General features: G+C 40.8%; 1 protein-coding gene and 1 long non-coding RNA gene across 6 annotated transcripts in view; both read right to left on the reverse strand.

Moving 5' to 3' along the window:
• The window catches only part of B4GALT5 (beta-1,4-galactosyltransferase 5), a 67168-nt gene that overhangs the window by 14609 nt on the left and 29277 nt on the right, over positions 1-23282 (reverse strand). For 4 of the 5 annotated variants that reach the window (XM_039864571.1, XM_039864566.1, XM_039864567.1 and 1 more), the window contains exon 2: positions 4126-4260. In XM_039864571.1, coding sequence (XP_039720505.1) covers positions 4126-4260 — 135 coding nt within the window. Of the gene's footprint in view, positions 1-4125; positions 4261-21524; positions 21545-23282 lie in introns of those variants that run through there. The other variant, XM_039864570.1, reaches the window with a different exon arrangement.
• Positions 10258-11928, reverse strand: LOC120603785 (uncharacterized). Its single transcript, XR_005653122.1, has 2 exons — positions 10566-11928; positions 10258-10524 (listed from the first exon to the last, which is right to left on the reverse strand). It is a non-coding gene; the product is annotated as an uncharacterized LOC120603785 (long non-coding RNA).

The raw sequence follows: 23282 nt of genomic DNA on the forward strand, positions 1-23282 counted from the left end.
AATCATCTAGGAAGCTCTTACAAAACCCTAATGCCAGGCTATGCCCCAGACTAGTTAAAGAAGAACCTCTGGGGGTGTGATGTAGGCATCAGTATTTTTTAAACCTGCCCCAGTCCCAAGGGATTCCAATACACAGTCACGGTTGACATCGGCTACTTAGTGGTGGCAAAACGCTGCTGTCTCCCTTATATTACCAAACCTAGTTAAGCAGGGTCTGGAAAGTGCTGACCCACAGATTCTAGAAAAAAAAAAACCACCACTGTTCTTTCCCATTTGAGGAAAAATGAAACACTTGCCTCTCTGCTTAAGAAAAATGTGGACGTTTATATGTACTAGAAAGATGTCATGGGAACAACTGTCTGTGAAATATAAAGAATTAGCATCCTTCGAGAGTTAGCGTGCTTAAGGATGACTGCCTGCGGGAGAGCAGACATAAAGAAGACTATGGACTGAGCATCTAAGAACCAGAGATGAAAAGATGATGAATATCTATCTCACTGAACATATTGCAAAGTACACTGGCAGATGACTTTATTTATTTTATTTGCCTATGGCAGCAGGCCTGTTTTGAGAAATGTGGGTAACAGAACATTTTTCTGACTAAGATGGGATTGGGACCGTAAGCGTGGAAGCTCTGCGTACACATGTGTGCACGTGTTTGTACAGAAGTAAGAAATCTGGTTAAAAGTTACTAGATAGAATGGCACCTGGAAATTCATATTTAATAAATGAGAAATGCTCGGCCACCCAGCTTCTCATCTCTTCTATAAAACTAAATGGCTAGATTGAACGAACCCAGAGGATGTCAATATTCTTTTGCACGTCCCCCTACTCCTACTACTCATAAGGTTTGCAAGACTCATGAAGTCACATACCAGCGGCTTTCAGTGACAAGAAGAAGCTTCTCCAGGTCATTTCTTCAGACTTATTTTCAGGCTCATAGTCTTGATTCCCCAAAGAACATTCTTATTATACAAGCGTTTTAGCTTTCAAGGATAAAGAAGGCTAGCGTTACTTAAATGTCACTCTTAAGCTTTTTAGCCACACTTAATGAAGGCCTTTGAAGGTGAGTATGTGCCATTCCACTAGTTCAGGGTGGGGCGGTAGGGCTGGTGGACCACCTCAGTCCAGGCTGCCTTCATCAGCCCACAGCGCTCCTGGTGAGAGTGGCCAACTCAGGAGGGCCAGTCATCCGGCTACCTTAGCAGTTTTAGGCCCAGAATGCCCTCTTCTGATTGTGCGAGGCAAAGAACTGCTTTGAAATAGCTTAAAATGGTTAAGTTTTCTCTGAATATACTTCCAGTGACATTATATTTCCTCTTTATTACTAACTAGCTAAGGATGTACCAGTAACAGAAGCCAATCAAGACGGTAATCTCAGAATTAGGTTACAACACTCAAAATGTGTTTTCTTGTTAAATCTCTTCACTCACGCACTCAAAATTCATTTACTGAGAGCCTCCTATGTGTTAGGCAGTATGCAAGGTCCTGGGGATGCAGAGATGGCAGAGGCCGTGAGGGCACTGCTTGGACTCAGAGGCCAGCAAACTCCAGCCCCACTGCCACACCAAGCCCCGTCATCCCTGTGTGCTTCGACCTTTCATCCCTAAAATGGGGGGAGGGGGACACACATTACTTCCCTTACTGAGTTCTTGTGAGAATTCCATGAGATGATCCACATAAAGTGTCTAGCATGACAAAGCCCCCAACAGCAAAGACTTCCAATTTATAAGGGAAATAGGCATATTAAAAACAAAATAGATGATTAACTATTCCAACCAGAAGGATGTCGGGAAGAATTATTTTGGCATATGATAATTTGAGAATAAATAAATGCAAGTAGAGTCAAATAAATCATCGGTCCCTGGGTGTGCCTTCCAAGGGTGCAAGTCACTTCTGCACTCAGTTTTCAAAGACAACAACGCCTCGGGGAATTCGCGAGATCCTGTGTTGCCAAATCAGCAGCAGTCCACGCAGAGATGGAGTCCTGCTATGAGGCCTTCTAACTTCTGGGAGAGAACAGACTACCTGGCCAAATGCCCAGACAGAAGTCCTAGCATCATCTAACCTCGGAGAGGCATGAACACTCAGACTAAATAAATGTAATGACAGCACAAATGTTCCTTTAACCAGAGTGACAGAGAGCACAAAGAGCTCTGGAATGGCAGTCAAAGGACTCCCTAGTTTCACCGCACAATCCTAAAGCAGGTTTGGGGCAGGGTTTAGGGAAAGTCACATGACCATGGCACTCCAACACCCCCGAGATGATCTGTACTACATGTGAGCAGTGGAAGCAACATAATATCCTGCCCATCTGACTGAGTCATATTCAAGTCAAGTGAGACAAAGTATGTAGGGATCATTTGCAAAACCTAATGCCGCACACAGTGAATTAGGGAACAAAAACGTGCTCAGCCTTCTCCCTCGACTTCCAGAGCTACAGGAGTTCCTCTTCAGGGTGTGGTGCACGGCTCAGGCAATTTGTCCAAGACCACAGTTTGGCTAAAAAGCTCTGAAAAGTCCATCACTTGCTCTTTGCAAACAAGAAGGAAGTACCAAAGCTTATCTGTTTGCTAACTATAGTCCTTTGTTGCTGGTAAGCCAGCCATGAGGACACATGGATAAATTAGGATGTGGTCAATTCTTTTAAAAACTGAACTTCCCTTTGAGAGGTAATGTTTTCTCTTGAGAGCCCGAGCTTCACAAAAAATCTCTCACTGCAATGTCTGCAAAGCAACTGCACATTCCACAGTGAGCTGTGGACTACCTCGGACTCACTACAGAAGAAGAGAGGACTGATTTGGAAGAATATTTTTTAAAAATATACATATTTTATAACAGTAGACTTTAGTGAAATCAGTAAGAAACCAGAGAGTGCCCATTAGTCCTCAGTTAAAGAGATAAAGGACACATCATGAACGCTTAGCAAAATGAAAACTCAGGACCGATTTTTTAAATGAAAACCATCCCTGGCTAGACTGGACAAGCCATTTGGAAATACATCCTGTGTTCAATTTTTGGAAGAGTTAAAAAGGGAGACCAAAAAAAGACAGCTTTCTCTCAAAGGTAAAGAAATTCCCATGTATTTGGTCTTTAATAAAAATAGTAAAAGCTAGGATTTAGGAACAAGTTCTTACAATATGATGTTAGGCAAGCCATCGAACCTCTGTGTTCTTTTTTCCTCTTTATATATATCTAGTGCTTTTCAGATAATAAAAACCACAGGTAAATGTTCCAAAGACTGAGGCAGAAATGTTCACTCTTGTGTCCATCACTGCGATGTGTAGCTGACTGGTCTGAAAAGCTTTGTTCAAAGCTGAAGGAATCTGACCACCAGACTCAGCCACGGAGCTGGAATTAAACCACTGGGCGAAAACCACACCTGACTGGGGAGGGTAAACCAGATGACCTATTAACCTTTTCTTCCAGAAGTCACTTTTTTAATTTGTAGAAACTGTCCCAGATTACCTGATTATTCTGAAATGGAAACTTGTTAGTTTCAACTAAAGCATTCATAAACGATGAGTCCCACTGGGTGGAAAGAATTCAAGTAGAAGGCACGAGGAAAACCAAGGTTAGGGCAACTCTGCCTGTGTGGGAACCAGGGCCAGATTAGCTTTGAAAACAATAGGGACCATCATTATGCCACCACATGGAACTGGAAAGACAAAACAAAACAAACAAACTCCACAATGTGAAGCAGCTATAAAATAAGTATAAGGAAGTCCCACTGAGTTCTGTTTTTCCTCATTGGCTGCCTGAACACGTTTTTTTGAAATTATTTCCAGAAACAGTTTTTGATGCTTGTTTTGCTGGTGCCCTAAACATACGCTTAATCTGCCTACTGGGGGCAACTACACTGAAAGGAGGGGGTCTTGAGAGGTAATGATCCCTCCTCCTCCTGGGAGGGCACTGGGAGCAAAAAGTCACCTTGAAGACAGTGTGAGCGAAACAAGCAAGGATTCATTTTGCAAGAGCTTCTTTTTCAGCAATAAGGTCAAATTCAGCCAAACCTTCCCCTTTTTCACAATATACTTTGTTCCATCAAAAATAATTATTTGAACCCAATTTCCCTCTCCTGGGAGGAGACATTCTAAACAGATCACATCTTTACTAAAAGTATACCTGAGTCGTTTACGCTGCTATTCCTCTTGGCATAAGCACTCCGAACCACCTGCTCGTAAACCTGAGCGCCTATTGTTCTCATGTTGTCCCGGATCAGAATGCCTTGGGCTTGCATCATGAAGAGGTAGGTGTTCACTGCAGAAAACAGAAGAGAGGAGAAAAAAGAAGTCAATTCAAAAGCAGCCATTAAAACAAAACAAAAAACCGCACATCATTTTAGGTTTCCTTCTTTCTTTTTAAATCTCCTTCAGCTCTAAAATCCAACCAACGGCATAACTCTAATTTCCATACTGGGTTCAGTGTTTTCAGGACACCAGCATTCTTTGGGTAGCTAGGAGGACTTAGAGGAATTTCTGTTAAAATTCAGCAGTTTTAGAGAAACCATATTTCTAAAAAATTATATTCTACTAGGTTTTCAAATACCCAATCTGTACTCTAGCACTGCGATCAGAAAGACCTTTAAATCAATTACGATGTTTTAAAAAAGATCTCTCTTTAATTTACCTACTCAACACTCAATGGCTATACGCAGAGAATGGAAACCACTGGCTGCTCTTCCTACGGAAAACACTTAGTCTGGAGCTGGCCTTGGCGATCTTTTGAAAGTAGTGGGCTAAGATTCTACCTACTTTTCTTTTGGGTATTTGGAGAGAAAAAGAAGATAATGAAAGAATATCATCAGTACTCATACCCACCCACCTCAGCCCCAAAGTCCAAAGCAATGGGGAAAAAGCAGGGGCTTGGGCTAAGTATCAAAACATATTCTCTTTGCAATATATACAAATATCGAATCATGCTGTTCTACACCTAAAACTAATGTTATACGTCAATTATACAGTCATAAAAACAGAACGAAATAAAAAACATATTCTTAACAAATGATTATTCAGATTAGCTGCCCAATCATTGTCATTTTGGAGAGTGATCTCCACCAGGTTTTCTTGAGTCTCTCTATGATATGAAACTGGGAGATCACAAATACAAATAAATATAATTCCTGCATTAAACCTGCAATCTCAAATACCATGCCATCTGTTTTCAAAAAATTGTAAGGTTTAAAAACAGCTTTTTAACCAGCCATTCTAATTTATTCACTTTTCCCTCGCCACGGTGAAAGGGGGATGTCTTCCAGGGCCGGTAAGACATTTACAAATCTGACTCTGGTGTGTGCCAGGGATCCTCTGAACTCTTGGCTCACCTGCAGCCAGGCCCCAGGCAGGCCCTGAATGCAAGCTTCTCCTCCAGACTCAATATACATGGCCTTCTGCTGTCCTGGCTATCGACAAGACATATTTTGTTGACTCTATTTCATTATTGTTATCATAGTGTCCAGCACATAATGGGCAGTAAATAAGAACTAACTAGATGAAGCTTAGAAGTCAATTTACTTTACTTCAAACTATTATGTTTGGTGCTTGTACTGGTGATGGGGATGGAGATGGACATAAACCAACAGGCACAACTCTGAATAACAAAAACCCCTGGTAGCCCACATGAAACAGGGACATAAAATCTTTCAAAAGATTTAAAATCACCTCTAAGGTATATCCCAAGCCATAAAATAATAAAAGAAGTCCATGTTTAGAATGCTTTCAGAGATGACGTAGCAGTTTCAAATCAGGCCTGGCACTGACTACAAGACCAACACACGCTTAAATTCTGCATCCTCAGAGAACAGATCAGATAAGCGTTCATCCTCTGTAGCTAGAGAAAGTTATGGGGAAAAAGATAGCTTTAAATCTGTCAAAAAAGTGTAATTCTGTGAAGACTCTGAGAACAAGTTATATATCATGTCTATATACAGCAGATAGCACAATGCCCAGTCAGTTGGTAGGCAGTGCAAAAATACTTGTTAAACATAAGATTTAAAGGTCATCTGATATCAACCTTCTAAAGTGGTTCTGTGGTCTTTTTAATATCATTTGGGCTACATAATTTGTATGTTATATATGTTATATATAACTGTCTTCAAGTCTTTCTTCCATCCCTAACATACTACTAAACCAGTTGTTTTCGATAATACAAAAACAAGTCTTTATTGAACATTGTGTGTAAAGCTGTTCCCCAGAAATTTAAAGATCTTCTCTGTGCCTTTAATCGTCCACACTGCAAAGGACACTATTGTTAAGTCCTTCTTTTAAATTCTCTCCCTTTCTTAGTTCTGAATCCCAACTGTAGGATTCCTCTAGGTCAGTTCTCAAATTTTACCTGGCGTATCTATCCCCTGGAGAGCTTTTAAAGCCTGCTTCCCAGGCCCCACTCTCAGAGATGACTCAGTCTACCTAAGAGAGTGGGGAGAATGTGTATCGAGTTTACCAGTGATACCAGGGTGGCTGGTGTGAAGACCACATTTCCAGAACCACTGCTTTAGCCAACTTCAGCTATATAACGAATAACAACAGTAAGTAACATTTATTGAGCACTTGATCACATAATTCTTTATCTCAATCCTCATGATTACCTTAAGAGGCAAGTAATACCATTCAATTTATAGTCAACTTCTAGGCTTCAGGTTCTCCTCACAGCTTTACCAAGGTCAACAGAGGGATGAATCGGAACCAAGTGTACTACGCACTAAGCTTTACGATATCACTCATCCCTAGCCACAATCTCCCCGTCAAAGATTTCAAAGACCCCCAATAGCTTAAATGATGACTCTTAAGGAGACAGCTCTCAAATCTTTACGTCTTAAAGCTGCCAGATGGATTTTTCTTAATTACAGTTTCATCGTAGTGCGCTTGCTCAAAAGCCTTCTATGTCTCTTGCCTTTATCCCCGGGCCTCTGCTGACCCTCAGTGTGTGTTCTTTCTGCCGTGTAAACCATATTCATCCTTTAAACCCAATCTACATGCTTCTCCAGTCTACCATCCTCAAATCTCTGCGGTACTGTTACAGATGATGAAAAATGAGCCTTTCGTTTAGATTTTGTCTTAGTTTGTTAACAACTGTCTCGTATGTCGGTCTTGTCATTCGACTAACAAATTTACACAAACCACATTATTATTAATGCCTTTTCTAATTTTGCACAGGAATTAGCACAATACTGAAAAAATAAAAGGCTGAGGAAATACATTTTGCCCAACAAAGAAAATAATCACAAATTTATAGACTTGGGATTAAATGAGATTTTAAAGACCACGATTCAAAACCATCTAATACTCTCGCACCACCCAAAAACTATGCCTTCCGAGACTACAGAATCAGGTTGTAAAATGCAGCCATCTTCAAAGATTCCACTTTGGGTTGGGTCCAAAAGTGTTTCTAAGTCACTTTTACCCACTGGTTCTCATTCTGCCTTTTGACAGAACAGTCAATCCCTTTCTCACACTTCAGACAGGCAATTTCGGTCTCCCTTGCACACGCCCTCACCTCAACCCCAACTGACCATCCTCCACACCCCAGGCTAGACAGCCCCACTTCCTCTGTGTGCCTGTACAGAGCATAAAGAATTGAGGGCTTTTTGGAATTTACAAAATGGACTCCACTGGGAGCCATGACAGTACTGTCAACTGGCAAACAATCAAGTCACCTAAAGGGAACGCCCTAAGGGTGTGACTGGACCACCCAAAACCACGGAAATGTCACAGCTAAATGTCACAGTCCCCATGACTGATAACTGAAGAACTCTGCCCACTGAGGGCTACATAAGCTGAGCACCTCAGACACACGATGACGCTCAAGCCTGACCAGAACACATCATCCTGCGGGTGTTGCTAAAGCCGAAGACCCCGACCCTCTTCTGCCTGTCACAGCCCCTGGCTTCGGACGGACACGAGAAGAGGAGGAGGGCAGCTTCAGTTCCAGGGCTCGCTTCAGGGACGCAGAGGACGGTCACGCTTTCGCTCTGTGGGTAAGCCTCGGCACCCTCCCCTCTCCGTGGGTTAACCCGCACAGATGCGTGGCTACCCGATTGGTTAATCTGAGAAGGTTCCACTCAACAAACCTGGCCTTGTGGCAAGACACGACCGCGTCCGAGGATGTTACTTTGGCAGCGTCCTTGCTCGACAGTGTCCCTGCCATGGCACGTCCACAACTTCCCTCCCCGTCCTGGCTGCTCTCCTCTGGATACTGGCTCTGTAGTCTACATGTGACAAAGGATGGTATCCATGCTGAGTGGTCCAGGGACCGTCTGGGCCCAGAAACAAGCAGAACCACCAGCGGTCCTGTTCCATCTGTTGCCAAAGCACTGACAAGCCCCCTTGGAGATCCACAATTCACAATAACTCAAGGCCAAAGAAATTTTCCAACAGAGATGCTCAATTATCTAACCTGCCATTTCCTAAACCAGCTCTCCCCGCCACCCCCAACGTAATAACTACAAACATCAAGTGATTCTCTGGAGAACTCACTTTGGGAAATTCTGTTTAGGATATTTCTGTTAGAATTTGAAACTTCCATTACATGGGAGGTAATTAAGGATAATTAATCAATCGATAATGAAGGTCGTTGAAGAACAGTCACACCATATTATTGATTCATATTAATAAGCTTGTTGGAGGCAAAATCCTCAATCTTTTTTAGATACGTTCCTGCTAAGCTGCACTTCTGTTCTGTTCTCATGCAGTTGGTTATATAGATCCAGCTGTAGGACCTTACAAGTGTCCCTAGGAAAAGTCTCGTTACTAAATTTAGCCCATGGCTCTGGCCTAAACTAGGAAGTGTGCATGCACACACACGCTGCTTTCAATCTAAATTATCCCATTGAAAAATCCACGCCTTTGTGAAAGAGATATCATCTTGATTTTTTATTTTAGATAAGTCCTCCAGAAGTCATTCACCCGAGGCCATATAGTTAGCGAAGTCAAAAACAGAAGCGAGGTTCCACAACATTTTGATGAGCTTTACTTTGAAAAATGGTACTTTCCAATAATATAGTCTCAATCGACAGTGGCTGAATCACAGCTGAAATCCTCCATTGTGTCAAGAAGCATCTATTGAATGCCTACTTCCCCGAGTGCTTTTTACACACTGGGGGCCAAGGGTGAGGAAGACAACACAGAATAAGGTGCAGACGTGATTAAACAAGAAATTATAATGTAGTATGATATATGCTAAAATAACATTTGCTATAAAATCAGGCTTACTAATAACTCTTTTATACTTTGATGAGAAATTGTAAGTATTATCCAGTCCCAGTATCTAGATGGAGGGATCTCTTATGACCATAATTCAGTTAAGAAAAAGAGGCTCCATTCAGGTTTACATAACCGGAAATGTCCAGCCAGATGCCAACATAAGCAGCCTTGGGCCATGGCTATAACTGGAGAGTTTTCGGGAGCAAAGCACTGGGCATCCTACAGGAAGACACACTCTTCCTCTCTCCACTAGAATTCCAGTCAGCCGCCATATGCTTATGAATAAGGTAACGTGACTTTCACACACTAATAAATGACTCTGACTCATAAAAATTCCTCACAAGACTATGAAATCTGACATTCCAGATTAGGAGCAAAATAATCGGACAAAATGAACCTAGGAGGTAAACACGGAATTACAAGACATACTTATATACTTGAGTTCGTGATTTTTTATCCTATATATGTGTATCCTTAACGTTTGTTACCTCTGGCTTCATACGCTAAAAGAGAAGTAGAAAAAGAAAGCCATTTCTTTCCTGACCACTCATTAAAATCTGTGTCTTAACCCGACACCCTAACGCCCAACACACACACACACACACTCAATCCGCCTTCCCTACTTTATTTTTCTATTTAACATACTACACATTTTCTTATTTGTCTTGTCTACTGTTAGCTCTTTCACTAGAATATGAGTTCCATGAGAGCAAGAAGCTTCGCCCCTCCCTGGTGGCCAGAACAGTGAGTCTCGAGTACAAGATGCATAATAAAAATTTGACTAAATGAATATCTAAGTCAGGACAACAAAACAATTGAGTCTTTTGAACTCAGCTGTGCCTAAGAAGGAGATGGGATCTCAAGCCTTCCTCATCTTTTAGCTTCCTAGTCCTTTACGGGAGGAGCCCAAAATGTTGTGAGGTAACCAGCTTCACTGCACTAACTTGTTCCTAGGAGTTCAGTAATTCCTTTCACCAGTTGAGCAGAGCTGCCAAATAGATCACTTTTCTCCCCAAAAATGTTCTCTGGTACTCTCACTCCTCATAAAGTTGTTTGGTTTTTTTTAATGTTCCTTCATATAATGCACAAGTTTATTCAAAACGTCGTGCAATGTTACTGGACTCGTTCAAGATAGCCCAAACTGAAAAGAACACAGAAATCCATCCACAGTAGGACAGATTAAAAATTTGTATCCTATCTGAAAATTGGCACACTGTACAGTGACCAGAATAAACAAACGACAACTATACGCAAATACAGGGATGAATCTCTCATACATCACGTGAAACAAAGACACCAAGGAGCATGTACGGTATACATGCTCCTTGGTGCATGTTTATACATGTTTATACATGTTTATTCCACATGTATAAACTCCAAGAACAGGCACGACTACTCTGCAATAAAGGAAGTCAGGAAAGAAGGTGTCCTTGGGGGAGAGGGGACAGTTGGTAGGGGGCTTCTGGCAATCTTTTATTTCTTGATCTGGGTACTGGTTATATAGGTATATTCATTTTGTAAAAATTCATCAAGGCATTCACTTATTTGTGCACATTTTACAATGCTATACTTCAATGAAATTTACCTAAAAAAAGCAAAGAGCAATAATGTGTACATGTGTGTGTGTGTTGTATATTAGTATTGTTTTAAGAAATAAGGTGAAATTTTTTACACACACATATTTTTATAAAAAGAAACACAGGAAAGACAAACCAGGTAAAACATTCATTATAAAACCTATTCTGTGCCAGAAACTGCCCTCTACTCTATGGATAAAAAGGTAATTAGGATACAGTCCTTGCCATTATCTTTATGCAGGAGCCAGATGAAGAAACCCACACCTAGTCATCTTTGTAAAGGAGCGCTGGAGAGTGGGTACTAAATCCATAATGTGGGCGCGGGGTCAGGAAAACACTCCGGAAGGGGGGACTCTAGGATACGGTCTGGACAGAAAAGCTCTGAAACAGGAAAGGGGAAGAGCACGAATGAAGCATAAATGAAGATGCACTTGAGGAACTAAAAGCAGTTCGGCATGGCTGGAATGAAGGGTATGTACGGCAAAAATGACAGGAAGCTAGCGAAACAGGGCAGCAAGATCACAAGGGGTTTTGTGTGCTATTCTTAGGGGCTTGACATTGAAGAAATGGTCCAGGATCAGCTTTCAGGCAGGCCGACTAGGAGGTATCAATCAAAAGGAGCAAATTCACCCTCATTCGAATTCCAGATAAAGGATTGAGCATTTTAGTATCCAGACCTAAGTTCTTTAAAGCAGGGGGTCCCCAACCCCCAGGCCATGGACCCCATGGCCTGTTAGGAACCGGGCTGCACAGCAGGAGGTGAGTGGCCTGCGAGTGAGCGAAGCCTCATCTGTATTGGCAGCCGATCCCCAGCACCAGCATCACTGCCCCGGCTCCATCTCAGATCATCAGACACTAGATTCTCATATGAGCTGCCTTAAAGGGAGGAACTTCTTTGGATGAACTGAATAGATTCTGTATGTAGAATCCCATTTGGTTACTAAAAGTTGGGTGTCCAAATTTTACCAAAGGCTATATTTTCACTCTACATGAAGCGGCAGAAGGAATATCCTGGTTGCCAAATCTTGGAGCAAGCAGATGGAGCAGAGTGAAGCTGTCAAGATAAAAAGCCGGGTACCACGAACACTAACCACAGCCAGGGAGAGATGGGGTCGAGGGCAGGCGTTTGACAGTCAGCAATGAGCCGCTTGGTGTTCTCTCCCTGGATTTACTCACATCGCGCATCTTTGTTCTGAAAACCCCTTACAATGTGTGATTTATAACAGGGTCAAGTACATTCCATGAAAACACTGGACCAAATGCACCAGGGGTTATACCCCATTCATAGGTCCATGCTTCCAAAATAAAATAAAGGACAGGGGAAAGGGAGAGAATATAAAGGGAACAAAAGCAGAAAAGGAATAAATAGAAGAAAACAGGAAGGTTCTCACTCTCTCTCCTTTCCCCATACGTAAGATAGACATATATGATACAATAAAAATTAGGAGAAACAAAGAACAGAAATGTCATAGGAAGGCTGAAGTCTGATTTTGCCATGCTAGAATACCTGCAAAACCTGCACTACCTTTTTTGACCAATATTTTCTGAGAAACACCAGAATCTGAACAATAAGTGATCTCCATCCCCCGTATCAGAGGTTATTAGTGTTCACCGCTCTGCACAACAGGTTTCTGTAATGAATGAATCCACTTTTTCTGCTTATAAAGAGGTAGAGTCTTATAAAGGGAAATGCAGGTATTGAGTCGCTATGTACCAGTGCCTTTCTAAATACCTGTATGTGTTAATTTCATTTCATCCTCACAATAAAAAGAGCTAGGTTGCTACCCTCATCTTACAGATCAGAGGACCGAGGTTTAGATAAGTAGTTTGACTACATGGAGCTAAGATCTCACAACACATCTTTGTCTCCAGAGTCCAAGCTTTTAACAAATACGGTCTATGGTCTCCCGGGTCCCCAACGCCGAAGAATCCCCTGAATCCACAGCTACCGTTCTCACTCGTTGCTTACTAGTTCCTTTAATCTGTCAACATCTTACACATGATTGGCTCCCAATATTCCACTTCGGTAGCAGTGCCAACGCTCATGATAGAGTATGGCGCCTCTCTAAAATTTTATTACGTTTTATACAAATTTTTCAAGTCCGAAGCTCTAGTGTGAATCCCGGAATTTTTGCATTTCGGATCCACTTAAAATGATATCCAATCATACTCATAGTATACGCTGACAGATATTAAGATGCAAGATTCTGGGTGCACAGTGACACATTTAAGAAAGAAAATAAAGCTGTTGCTGTTTTTTTAAGATGCAGGGAATTTTTTGACAATAAATTTACACCTTTTGGCACATCTATTTTAATGTTCTGGAGAAACTGTGTGACAATTTTCACACAAAAAGTTTTTAAAGACAACTGTGTATCGGGGGTGAGGGAAGAGAAACATTAATTAAGAGAGTAAGGAATCCTAATGATTATTTTGGGGGTAAAATGTTCATTTGATGAATCTTTTGCTTTCCTTGTCCTTCCCATTTGAGGCAGAAAATCACCAAATTGATCATAGATTATGTTTTCAACCTCTCTAGTTTTTATTCCCGACTATTAAAAAAAAAAATGAAACCCATGTGGTAAAAATTAACAGCTATGACATACCTTATAAACATTTCCACTGACCTGTTGGTGTATTATCTGTTAAATTATTAAACTGTACATGAGATTAGACGTGAAAATGCTGTCTAAACAGATTTTTAACTAGCTGAGTAGCCTACGGTAATCACTTAACTGATTCAGCTTTGTTTCTCCCAAAAGTCTTAATGGCATCATCAATTACCAACCTCTAGAAGTACACATCCACAAGAGGGACGCGGCAAACAAGGATGTCCAAACCTAGTATGGTATAACTTGAATGGAACCCTGGGTCAGAGAACATGATAAATTACCTTTCTGGCCCTGTTTGCACTGAATGCCTGCATCTACCCTGGCCTGCCCTGGGGGTAAAGTCTCAGAGTGAGTACAGATGTCACTGATGGGCATGTGCTAGAGACACAGACCAGCAGAGCAACACTGCTCTCCCGAGCTGACTCAAGACAAAGGCTCTGCCCACCTCTTGGCCCTAACCTCTCCCCCTTCCTGTCCCACTGACCAGGAAGGACCATGCCTCCTGCCACTGCTGATACGCCTCCTCTGCATAAATGTGCTCTGGTGACATCTGCTCATGCTAAGCTTTAATGGCTCTTTTCATAAGTTTCCCTGAAAGCACCCCACCCCTAAGAGCCAAGATTAGAACTACCTTGGCTCTCTGCCAACTCCTAACCAAGACCCCTAGAAGTCTGAGCATGTCTCTTCCAGCAAGCTGTAAGTTCCTGAATAGTACAGACTTATCCTTTTCTTCATCTACAGGGTCTCATAAACAGTAGGCACTTAGCTGCTGATTAAATTAACAAACCACAACTTAGCATGCAGCATGCTGTGGCCACTTGGTGGAGGTGCCTTGTCTTCTCGAGTTAGAAAGAGGCTGGTTTTTCTGCCACCACACAAAATTAGAAGATTCTCTAAGCCAGGAAAGGGCAGAGTGAAACTGATACTTGACTAACTTTGCTGGTGTAAGTGTAAATTGGTATAACTCTTTGGGAAAACTATTTGCAAATTCAACAAGGAGCTTTTAAAATGCCTATACTCACTGATCTAGCCATTTCAAATAAATTATTTCAAATATGAGGTCATTCTGTGCACAGTTTTTTATTAAATTATTTCTAAAAGCAGAATCTTGGAAAGCAACTCAAAAGCAAAACAAAGTAACAGGTAAGTTAACTGTGATACATACACTTGATAGAATCTTGTATAACATTAAAAGTAAAAGCTATGAAACCTTATAAATAGAACAAATGTAGAACACCCAGAATAGACTGTCACTCTTAACTCCTTATAAAAACCTTCCTTCCAAGGAAGAGAGGTGGAGGAGACATTCCTGGACTGCGGAGGCCAGTAACATCGGTTTGAGTCCCGTCCCTGGCTGGCTCTGCGGTCCTCTCTGGACCTCGGCTGCCCAGTCTGTAAGATGGCATTAAGCCGGACGTGGTTTCTCAGTCTTTTCAACCACGCCCCAATCCCCGTCACAGTAGGTCTTCTGCAAATAAAAACCTTAGTTTATATTTACACTGACTGCTTTCAAAATATAAAATTATATAATATTGAATGTGCTTTCACAAATTACAAGAACCCCTATAAATTGAAACTTCTCCCTTCTCTTTGGACCTTGACAATCACTAGATTGCAAACGCTCTACTTAAATTTCCACAATTAGAGGTAATGTACAACATAGGGAATGGAGTCAATCATATCATAATAACTATGTATGGTAACAGATGGTTACTAGGCTTGTGCTCACCACTTTGTAAGGTATATAAGTGTTGAATCACTATGTTGTACACCTTAAACTACGATAATCTTGGATGTCAACTATAATTAAAAATAAAATTAGAAGTTAAAATAATAAAATAAAATCCCACAATTCTAATTTGTTTTTTCCTCTCTTCATTTTGGAAAAACTGGCTTACGCAGGCCTCGGATTTACATTTGTCTGTCTTCCCTCCTCTCCTTTTCCATAGGGGATTAGGGTGGGACCTACATGGTTGGCCTTCCTTTCCAGAAGAATGGGGTATTAGCCATCTTCATGATAATGCTGGGGAGTGGTGCCTGAATTACATGCAAAAGCACATTCCCGGAGCCACAATGTCCTCCACAGTACTGGTCAGGAAATTATACTGGAGCTCCCTAGAGTGGACATGAGTCATAAAAGGGCCTCTAATTCTTTATATTTCCTTTCTTCCTCTTTTACCATGCTGAAAAATTGTATTTTAGTGATTTAAAACAATTTAATTCTACAGCAATGAGTGGAATTTCTTCAACTCAAATGTTCTCGGCCTAAGTTTCTTCTACTCCTTTCCAAATATGTAGCATAAGATTTTAGGATGAAGCTACACGTTGCTTGTCTAAATGATTCAAGACTGAAAATAATGAATGTCGGTGAGGATGTGGGGAGTAGGGACCTCGTACCCTGTTAAAGGGAACAGAAATTAGTGTCAGCCACAGAGGGGAACCTGGCAATAGACGTACGCTTGAACCCAACAGCTCCCACTTTCAGATATGCATCCTAAAGGAGCTCATCCTGGAGAAATAAGAAGTATGTTCAAGGATGTTTATCTCAGTATTATTAGTAGAAGCAAAACCACAAACCTACCTAAATGTGCAACGAAAGAGACTAGGGGGAAAAATTATGTCAAAGTCACACCATGGAAAACTGAGCAACCATCATTTCATTTTAAAAATCAGATTGTATAACAATGTATATAGGACATCACATGTGCATGAGAGAGAAAGACACAGAAAACATACGCATAAAACAGTTTTAGAAGTTGTACATCTAGACGCTCACAGTGTCATCTCTGCTTAGGAGAATTACGGGTCGTCTGCACTTTCTTTCCTTTGTTACCGTATAGAATTTCCATGACTGTTAGAAAATCTCTTGTACCATAAAGAGGTTCTCTATTCCAACAGTGAAAATCCTTGTAGTAACCAAATCTGTATGAATTGACCCAAAATTTCAAAGTTTCTGGAGTTCCGGAGAATGCCTTTTTCACACAGCACCTATTTAATACCTACGAGTGCACTCCAGGAATGATGCCTGAGAATATGGCCTTTCTCTTTCAATTTTTTAAAACACTGATCATACATTTTTATATTGGGGGGAGCACAAAAAAACACAACCAAGCTTTTGCATTATGAGGGTCCCCCCTCGCTTTACTGCTCCAGACTATTGAAGAGAAAACACGGGCACCGCTCATGCTAAACGCCCTTGAATATCAAACCTACGTGATGTAACTGCAGTTCTGACCTCTCCCAGAAACAAAATCTTAATCAACCAGTCGGGAATTTTCTGGTCTCCACCAATGAGGTAATCTGTCACTTGGGCCCTCTCCATCCCCACAGAAAGAGGTGATCTGCATAAAACCCCTTCCTGTTCTTCCCCAATGCCGAAGAAAGATGTCTTTGCTTTTCCTCTGCTGGTAGCTCCTCGCCCCAACCTTCTTCCTATAAACACCTTCCATTTCTCCACCCTTTGGAGAACCCTTCTGGTTGATGCCACTCCGTTCGTGAACTGCTTCAGAAAGCCAGTTAGATCTTCAGATTTATTCGGTTGAATTTTGTTTTTTAATAACACAAATAATTTTCCCCAACACCTAACCCTTATGCCACCTTCACCTACCCCGAAATGATTCATAATTATCTTAAAACTTCTGGTGCTTCTCGTTATAACGTCACCAAGCAAGTTTCCTCTCTCTCGCCTACAATCTCAAAGCATTCTTCCAGACAGTTCTTTGGTCTCCCTCCTGATCCTCTTTCAGAAAGGAGATTATTCTCCCCATCCTATGAGGATAATATATTATAATCATATTATCGTTAGCCTGGAAGATTATAACAGACTAACAGGGTTATCTACTCCTTGGGAATTTAAGTGTTTGCAGAAAGCATCATTCCAACTGATATTAACACCCAAACTGTCAAACACATGAAATCAGCGCCATGATTTCCACAGAAAGGCAAAAATTACCAGAGATAGAACTTGAAATTGTCTTGACTCTAAGGCATACACACTTAGCAAAACAAGGTCTCTCCTGTGGGTATAAAATCCTTCCTCCAGACCACATGGCTTGGCTTTTGCAAACATCAAATTATTATAATCCTAGAAAGGGATTCTCTGAGCTATGCAGAACAATCGACTCATTTTCTGTCATCTAGACATTGGTGTCTTTTGCTTCATCCAGAATATCAGACAACTTTTTTCTTCGGCTAAATGATGCTCACCCGATAGAGCAACGTGAGACCCACCAAGTTCACAGACACTGAAGGGCCACTCTGCTCTACAAGGGAATGCTGGGAAGCATAACGTGCGGTCAAAACTTGTAAGACTACTCTGGCACATTAAAAACAAATTCTTTCTGTAGATTACTTGATTGCAAAAGAGAAAATGTGCATTTACAATGATTGGACAGGCCACTTGACCAAGGGATCAAACAGGGCATCACTCACATTCAAATAAGCCATCGTTACCTTCAGAGTATTCTTGCCAAAAACTTTTAACCTAAACCTAACCAAACTTTTAGACCTATCTTCCCATTTGTAAAAATACGGGGGACTAAAAATACTAATACTAAGAATCCTGTAAATGGGTCAAAAATTATAATACAAGGAGCAAATAATACCTTGGAAATGTTAACAGTAAAGTTAAAGTATTCAGCAGCTATTCTATGCCCTCTCTCCCAATTCTTTGTTTTTAAAACCAAGAATTGCATTAGTCTTCAGCTTCGATTTCATAGGAGAGCTAAAGTTATAAATAAATCTTCCTATTAGTCCCTCGCTTAATCTTTGAATGGCTTTCTATTGCCTTCAAGGCCAAGTTCGAATTCCTCATGCTTAGCATGACTTCTTTAGAAGAGTCCATAAAACCTGACCCCAGTGTCAAATCTTGCCACTCCCCAATTCCAGCAATAATGGACATCAGCAATTCTCTGGAACCAGCCAAGCTCTCAGACAATGCTGCTCCTATTGTCTGGAATTTAAAGACATAAAACCCAAGATGAAGACAAGGAAAAAGTCCCAGGGAAAATCAGCTATCATAACAAAACATGAGCTCAGGATGAAAAGGGACGGGAGGGGAGCAGATCCCAGCGAAGCCCAAACTCAGCTGTGCTTCCTGCTGCTTTCACATGCAGCATTCAATATGGTAGGCTTGTTATGGATCTTCGATTACATTTGTAGGTTCATCGAAAGAAAAAATGACTTATTCTTGAGATTGGCCTTACTCTCAGACTAAAATCAATCCCTAGGCCTGTACACCCCACAATCGAAAAAACTGCAGAGATTAAGAGTTAAAACTCAGTACACCCAAAGACGTTAAGATACTGACCCTCTCTGTAGGCAACCACACAGCACTAAAATGCCATAAAAATTAAATTAAGGTGCTTTGTAATAGATTTAGCACTTTGTTTTTAAATATTAACAAGACTGCCAGAGGGAGTAAGTTTATCAAGGGATAAGAATCCTAACAGTACTCCTAGTTCACTCAGAGGCCAATTAACATTTCCCACCGCACACGACAACTAGACTCTCTAGGGTTCAAGGTTGCTTATGACCCTGCGAGTTTGTCAGCAGAGGCCTCTCCCCAATAACTTATTACAATCAATGCACTAGGGGTTCAGTGTACAGGGAGGCAAAAGCTGAACTATTATAACCACCTGAGCAAATTTAGCATGCCCTGTATTGTTTTGTTTCTTTTGCTGTCTGAAGATCGCACACCTAAGGTGGCCATTTGTTTTAAGTGTCTCTTCTCACCTTGATTTTCCATTCTCACAGTTATTTTTAAAATCAGCAAATCCCTAACATTCATAAACTGTCGGTCGCCATCTGTGCTTTTCACAATTAGATCACCGTTAAAAAGGAGCAAAATTTTCAGCTCTAGACTTTACTTCAACAATCTGGCGAATCATTAAAGAGGTGAGTGAGTGACTTTATCTATAGAACACAGTCACTGTACTATGAGGCCGGCCTAAAACAAAACTAATTCTCGAACTTGAACAACTGTAGGCCCTGAGCTTTCAGGTTAGTTTTATTACTTCCTCTCCCTACAACCCAATCCCACTCCACAAACAAAGCCAGGCACTTTCTGGATCTCTGCTCACAAAATGACTCAGTCCGCTGATGGGGTAACTGACAAATGTTTAAGGAATTAAATATTATCAGGTAAAAGATAAATTTAAAAAAATATTGTTCTAGGAAAGCTATAAACTATGTAAGGATAAAAAGAAAATATGCTTAAAAGAAAAAAATGATCAGGTAGCCCCAACTATAACCTTCCATCCAAATGACTCCCCTAAATGAACTCACAGATTTTCTTGAAGTATCTTGTGCTAATTTGTGGTTAGGGCACATCACACTCAAGAAAGTGATGCTCACAGCAGGACGCTAATACTAAGTAATTTTATGAGATTATGTCTGCATTTGTGCTAAATAATTTATGCTGGGAGAGGTAATAAAAGCAGAGATGAAGTTAAGCTATTGATTGAAGACTGTACTAACCTTGTGCAAAAAATAAAATAAAATAAAAAAAGGAGGAATGAGTAAGTACCTTCAAGATCCAGTGCAAAAGTACCTGCCAACTGATCTCTTCCTTCCTTAAAAAGTCCCTTTGCTCTTATGGGGAACACCTTTTGTACTTGGCAGTTGTGTAGTGTCTGTGAAATCTGTGAAGGCCTCATGGTACCAGGGCTACAGCAGGCACATACAAAACGACTAAGAAGCCAACTGAAGGGAGGAGAAGGCACAACTGGATAGAAGACAGTGAATCGCCTGTCTTGGCTCACCTTGGGGAGAGGAAAGGGGAAAAAATTACACAGCAATAATTTTTACTGTTTAAAAGCACAGGTTAGACAGCATTCACACTCTGTGTTTAAGGTGACTAGTACTTGCTGCTTTCTAGTGAGTAACGAAGGGGAGTCATCTCGAGAAGCAGAGCATTACTTCTAACTACAGAAAGGCATAATCATTTCAAAATCACGGGACTGGGGCATTCCAATATCACCTTATGAGATGTGTGAGCCTATTTTTTAAAAAGGTGTTATAGTTTTGCTGACTTCTTTGTTCTCTGGGGTATTTCTGCAGCCTTTTCAGAAGAACCTTAGAGTATTACCCAGAAAGCACTGCAACTTTCCGATGTCAGCTGGGTAGCACATGTTAGAAAGGTAACCACAGGACATCAAAGGTTGAGATAGCCATAATGACACTACCTGTCATGCGAAGATGAGCCACACGCAACCTCGGCACAAGTTCATCTTGAGTATGAGAAGTCTTAAAGTAATCTCCCTCCCAAAAGTCTGGCCCTAAGATAATACCACAGATACCGATTCTGGTAAAATGGCCATAATCTCCTGCCATACCTTGGTCCCTCCTCAGCACCACATCTCTACTCCAGTTCCCCCAAAACAGCATTTCTGGGACAGTATTATTCTTTCATCCACGGACAACTTCAATATTGGCTAAATTGTACTATTATTTCCATTTCTTTTTATACCTTTCATACCATTTAGACCATAAACACACTGATCTCTGATCTCAAATGCTGGGCGCAAACACTTGTTGGTGAACAGGTTCAAGCAAGGCTTCTCTGATTCTATTTGATCTATTTCTGATTTCTGAGGTGGAACTGTCTGCATGAGGTAAGAGTAGAAATTGTTTTTTTTTTATTATGTAACCAAATGGATAAAACAAAAATTAAATATAACTAGAATCCAATTAAATTACACCTTCCAAAGTCATTCCCTCCAAAGTTACGTATGGATTTAGCTAATGTAATAGGTAAAATATCTTTTTATGTAATATGTTAGCATGTGCTCTAAAAGATATTTTCCACCTGAGGACACAGAGCAAAGTTTATTTCTTCAGAGCAGAGGAAAATGGCAAGGTAGGAGAAACGGCAATGACATTGGAAATGAGCCTGTATCTCACCCCTCGTGATATGCCAAATCAGATACAGCCTAGGGCTGCTGGGCTAAATTAAAAGTTGAAGGTCAATTTGGTTATTAATTTCCCAGAGACAGCACAAAGAAATCAAGATAGAAAAGCAGAACCAATCCTGGAACTCAAACAGGACTGAATGCATGTCACAGCATTAGAGTCCAGGACAGGTGGATAATAATTTGGCTTGACAAAAGTTTAGACCCTCTCCTGAGTTTACTCACTTGCTGTTCAAAGAATGCAGATGACTTCCAGTGTAGCCACAAGCGAGGCCGTGGGTCCTTAAGTGGATACAGCACTGGCATGGGCGCTGCCTGCGAAGGGCAAGACTTACAATCAGCTGGCCATGAGGGCTTGAAAAGAGCCTACCAATGCATGCTTGATGAGATAAATAATCACTGAGCCCTGGATGCCATCCAGGGGCTCTCTGGGTCTTTGGGAGGACAAAGTGAGAGAGGACAGATAACAAGGACATACTCTTCTCAGACTTCCTCCTTGCTCAAGCCTTATTCAAGAAAAAAATTAGGAGTAAGGGGTTTCATTTAATTTTGGTGGAAGTATTATATCCACTTTATAGCAAAACAAGCTGAGAGTCAATCATTGCTTTGATCTGGCTGAAAAGCTCTCACTAAGCTTGCTACCAAGACCTTTGGAGATCCCTGGCCTCTATTTATATTTTGATACAGACATTGTTGCTGTTATTGCTAATGGGAAAAGCAAAATGTTCTCAGGGTTCCTGGATCCCAAAGCAAAATCCCCTCCAACTTCCCTAATATATTAATTCAATCCTTTGCCCACTAGATTTTGACACACAAAAAAAGAGAAAAATTTAAAAACCCAAGACCCAAAGCTAACCATAATTCAAAAAGAGAGCGTAATGGATATTATGGTCTTCCTCCTCAACTTCATCATTACATGATTGTTTTCAGCCCTGCTTGGATGACTCAATGCATTAGGATAAATGACCTGAAAGGTCTACTGGAAATGACTAAATGTAACTTGGAAATAACCTCTTGCCTCTAATTTTCTTCTCCTCGATTTATCTTTTAACTAACAAAGTTTTTTTTTTTTCTTGCAATTGCCAACCCTGAAGTTAAGCTAAAAATTAATTTTCATTCTACCCTTCATCATTCTCTGCCACCAGAGTCAAGAACATTACTGAGACTTGTCTCTGAGCCTGAATGTTGATAAAACAAACAACGCCTTGTTCACATGTCAACTGAGCTTTCGGTGGACTTAACTCCTGACTCCAAAGGACAGCCAGGTTCTCCTTCAAAATACTCACTGCCATAAACACTGCTGTTATCAAGCAAAGAATGAAGGGGTTATTTAGTAGATACTGTAAAAAACACTACAAATACAGCCTTAGCAAATATCACAGGACTTGCTCCCAAGCTCAGCAATTTGCCAAATGAGCAAGCTATAAAATTACGCCTTCCAAAGCCCTCTCGTCCCATTTCCAGAAGGAATCTATTCTGACTTGATTGCTACTTTTAAGCTGTCACTTTTTCAGGTTTTCTATTTCAAATAAGACATGTTTCTCCTTTTATTAAAAATGTTGTAGAACATCAAAAAACCCATCATATCAGGGTAGCCAGAGAGTAAATCATCCAGCTACGTGATATTGCTGTCATTATTTTACTAGTAGCACAAATAAGAAAGAGGGCTGCATGGGATGAAGAGGCAGTTCCACAAACTCTCAAAGCTTTCCAGACACACAGACCATGAGTACAAGGCTAAGTTATTGAGACTTCTCTGTACCAAAGAATCCCTCCTGCAAATAAGACTCAATATAATAGGTTCATATTAATTATTCAAAGAAGCTTTAAAAAAATAATAAAAGCACTGATGTGCTATAACATGGGTGAACCTTGAAAATATTGTGCTATATAAGCCAAACACAAAATCACAAACATTCTATGATTCCACTTCTACGAGGTACCCAGCACAGTCACATGCATAGAGACAGAAAGCAGAAATGT

Source organism: Pteropus medius, unplaced genomic scaffold (genome assembly GCF_902729225.1).
Source record: "Pteropus medius unplaced genomic scaffold, Ma_sr-lr_union100, whole genome shotgun sequence".
In the NCBI taxonomy this organism is placed as follows: Eukaryota; Metazoa; Chordata; class Mammalia; order Chiroptera; family Pteropodidae; genus Pteropus; species Pteropus medius.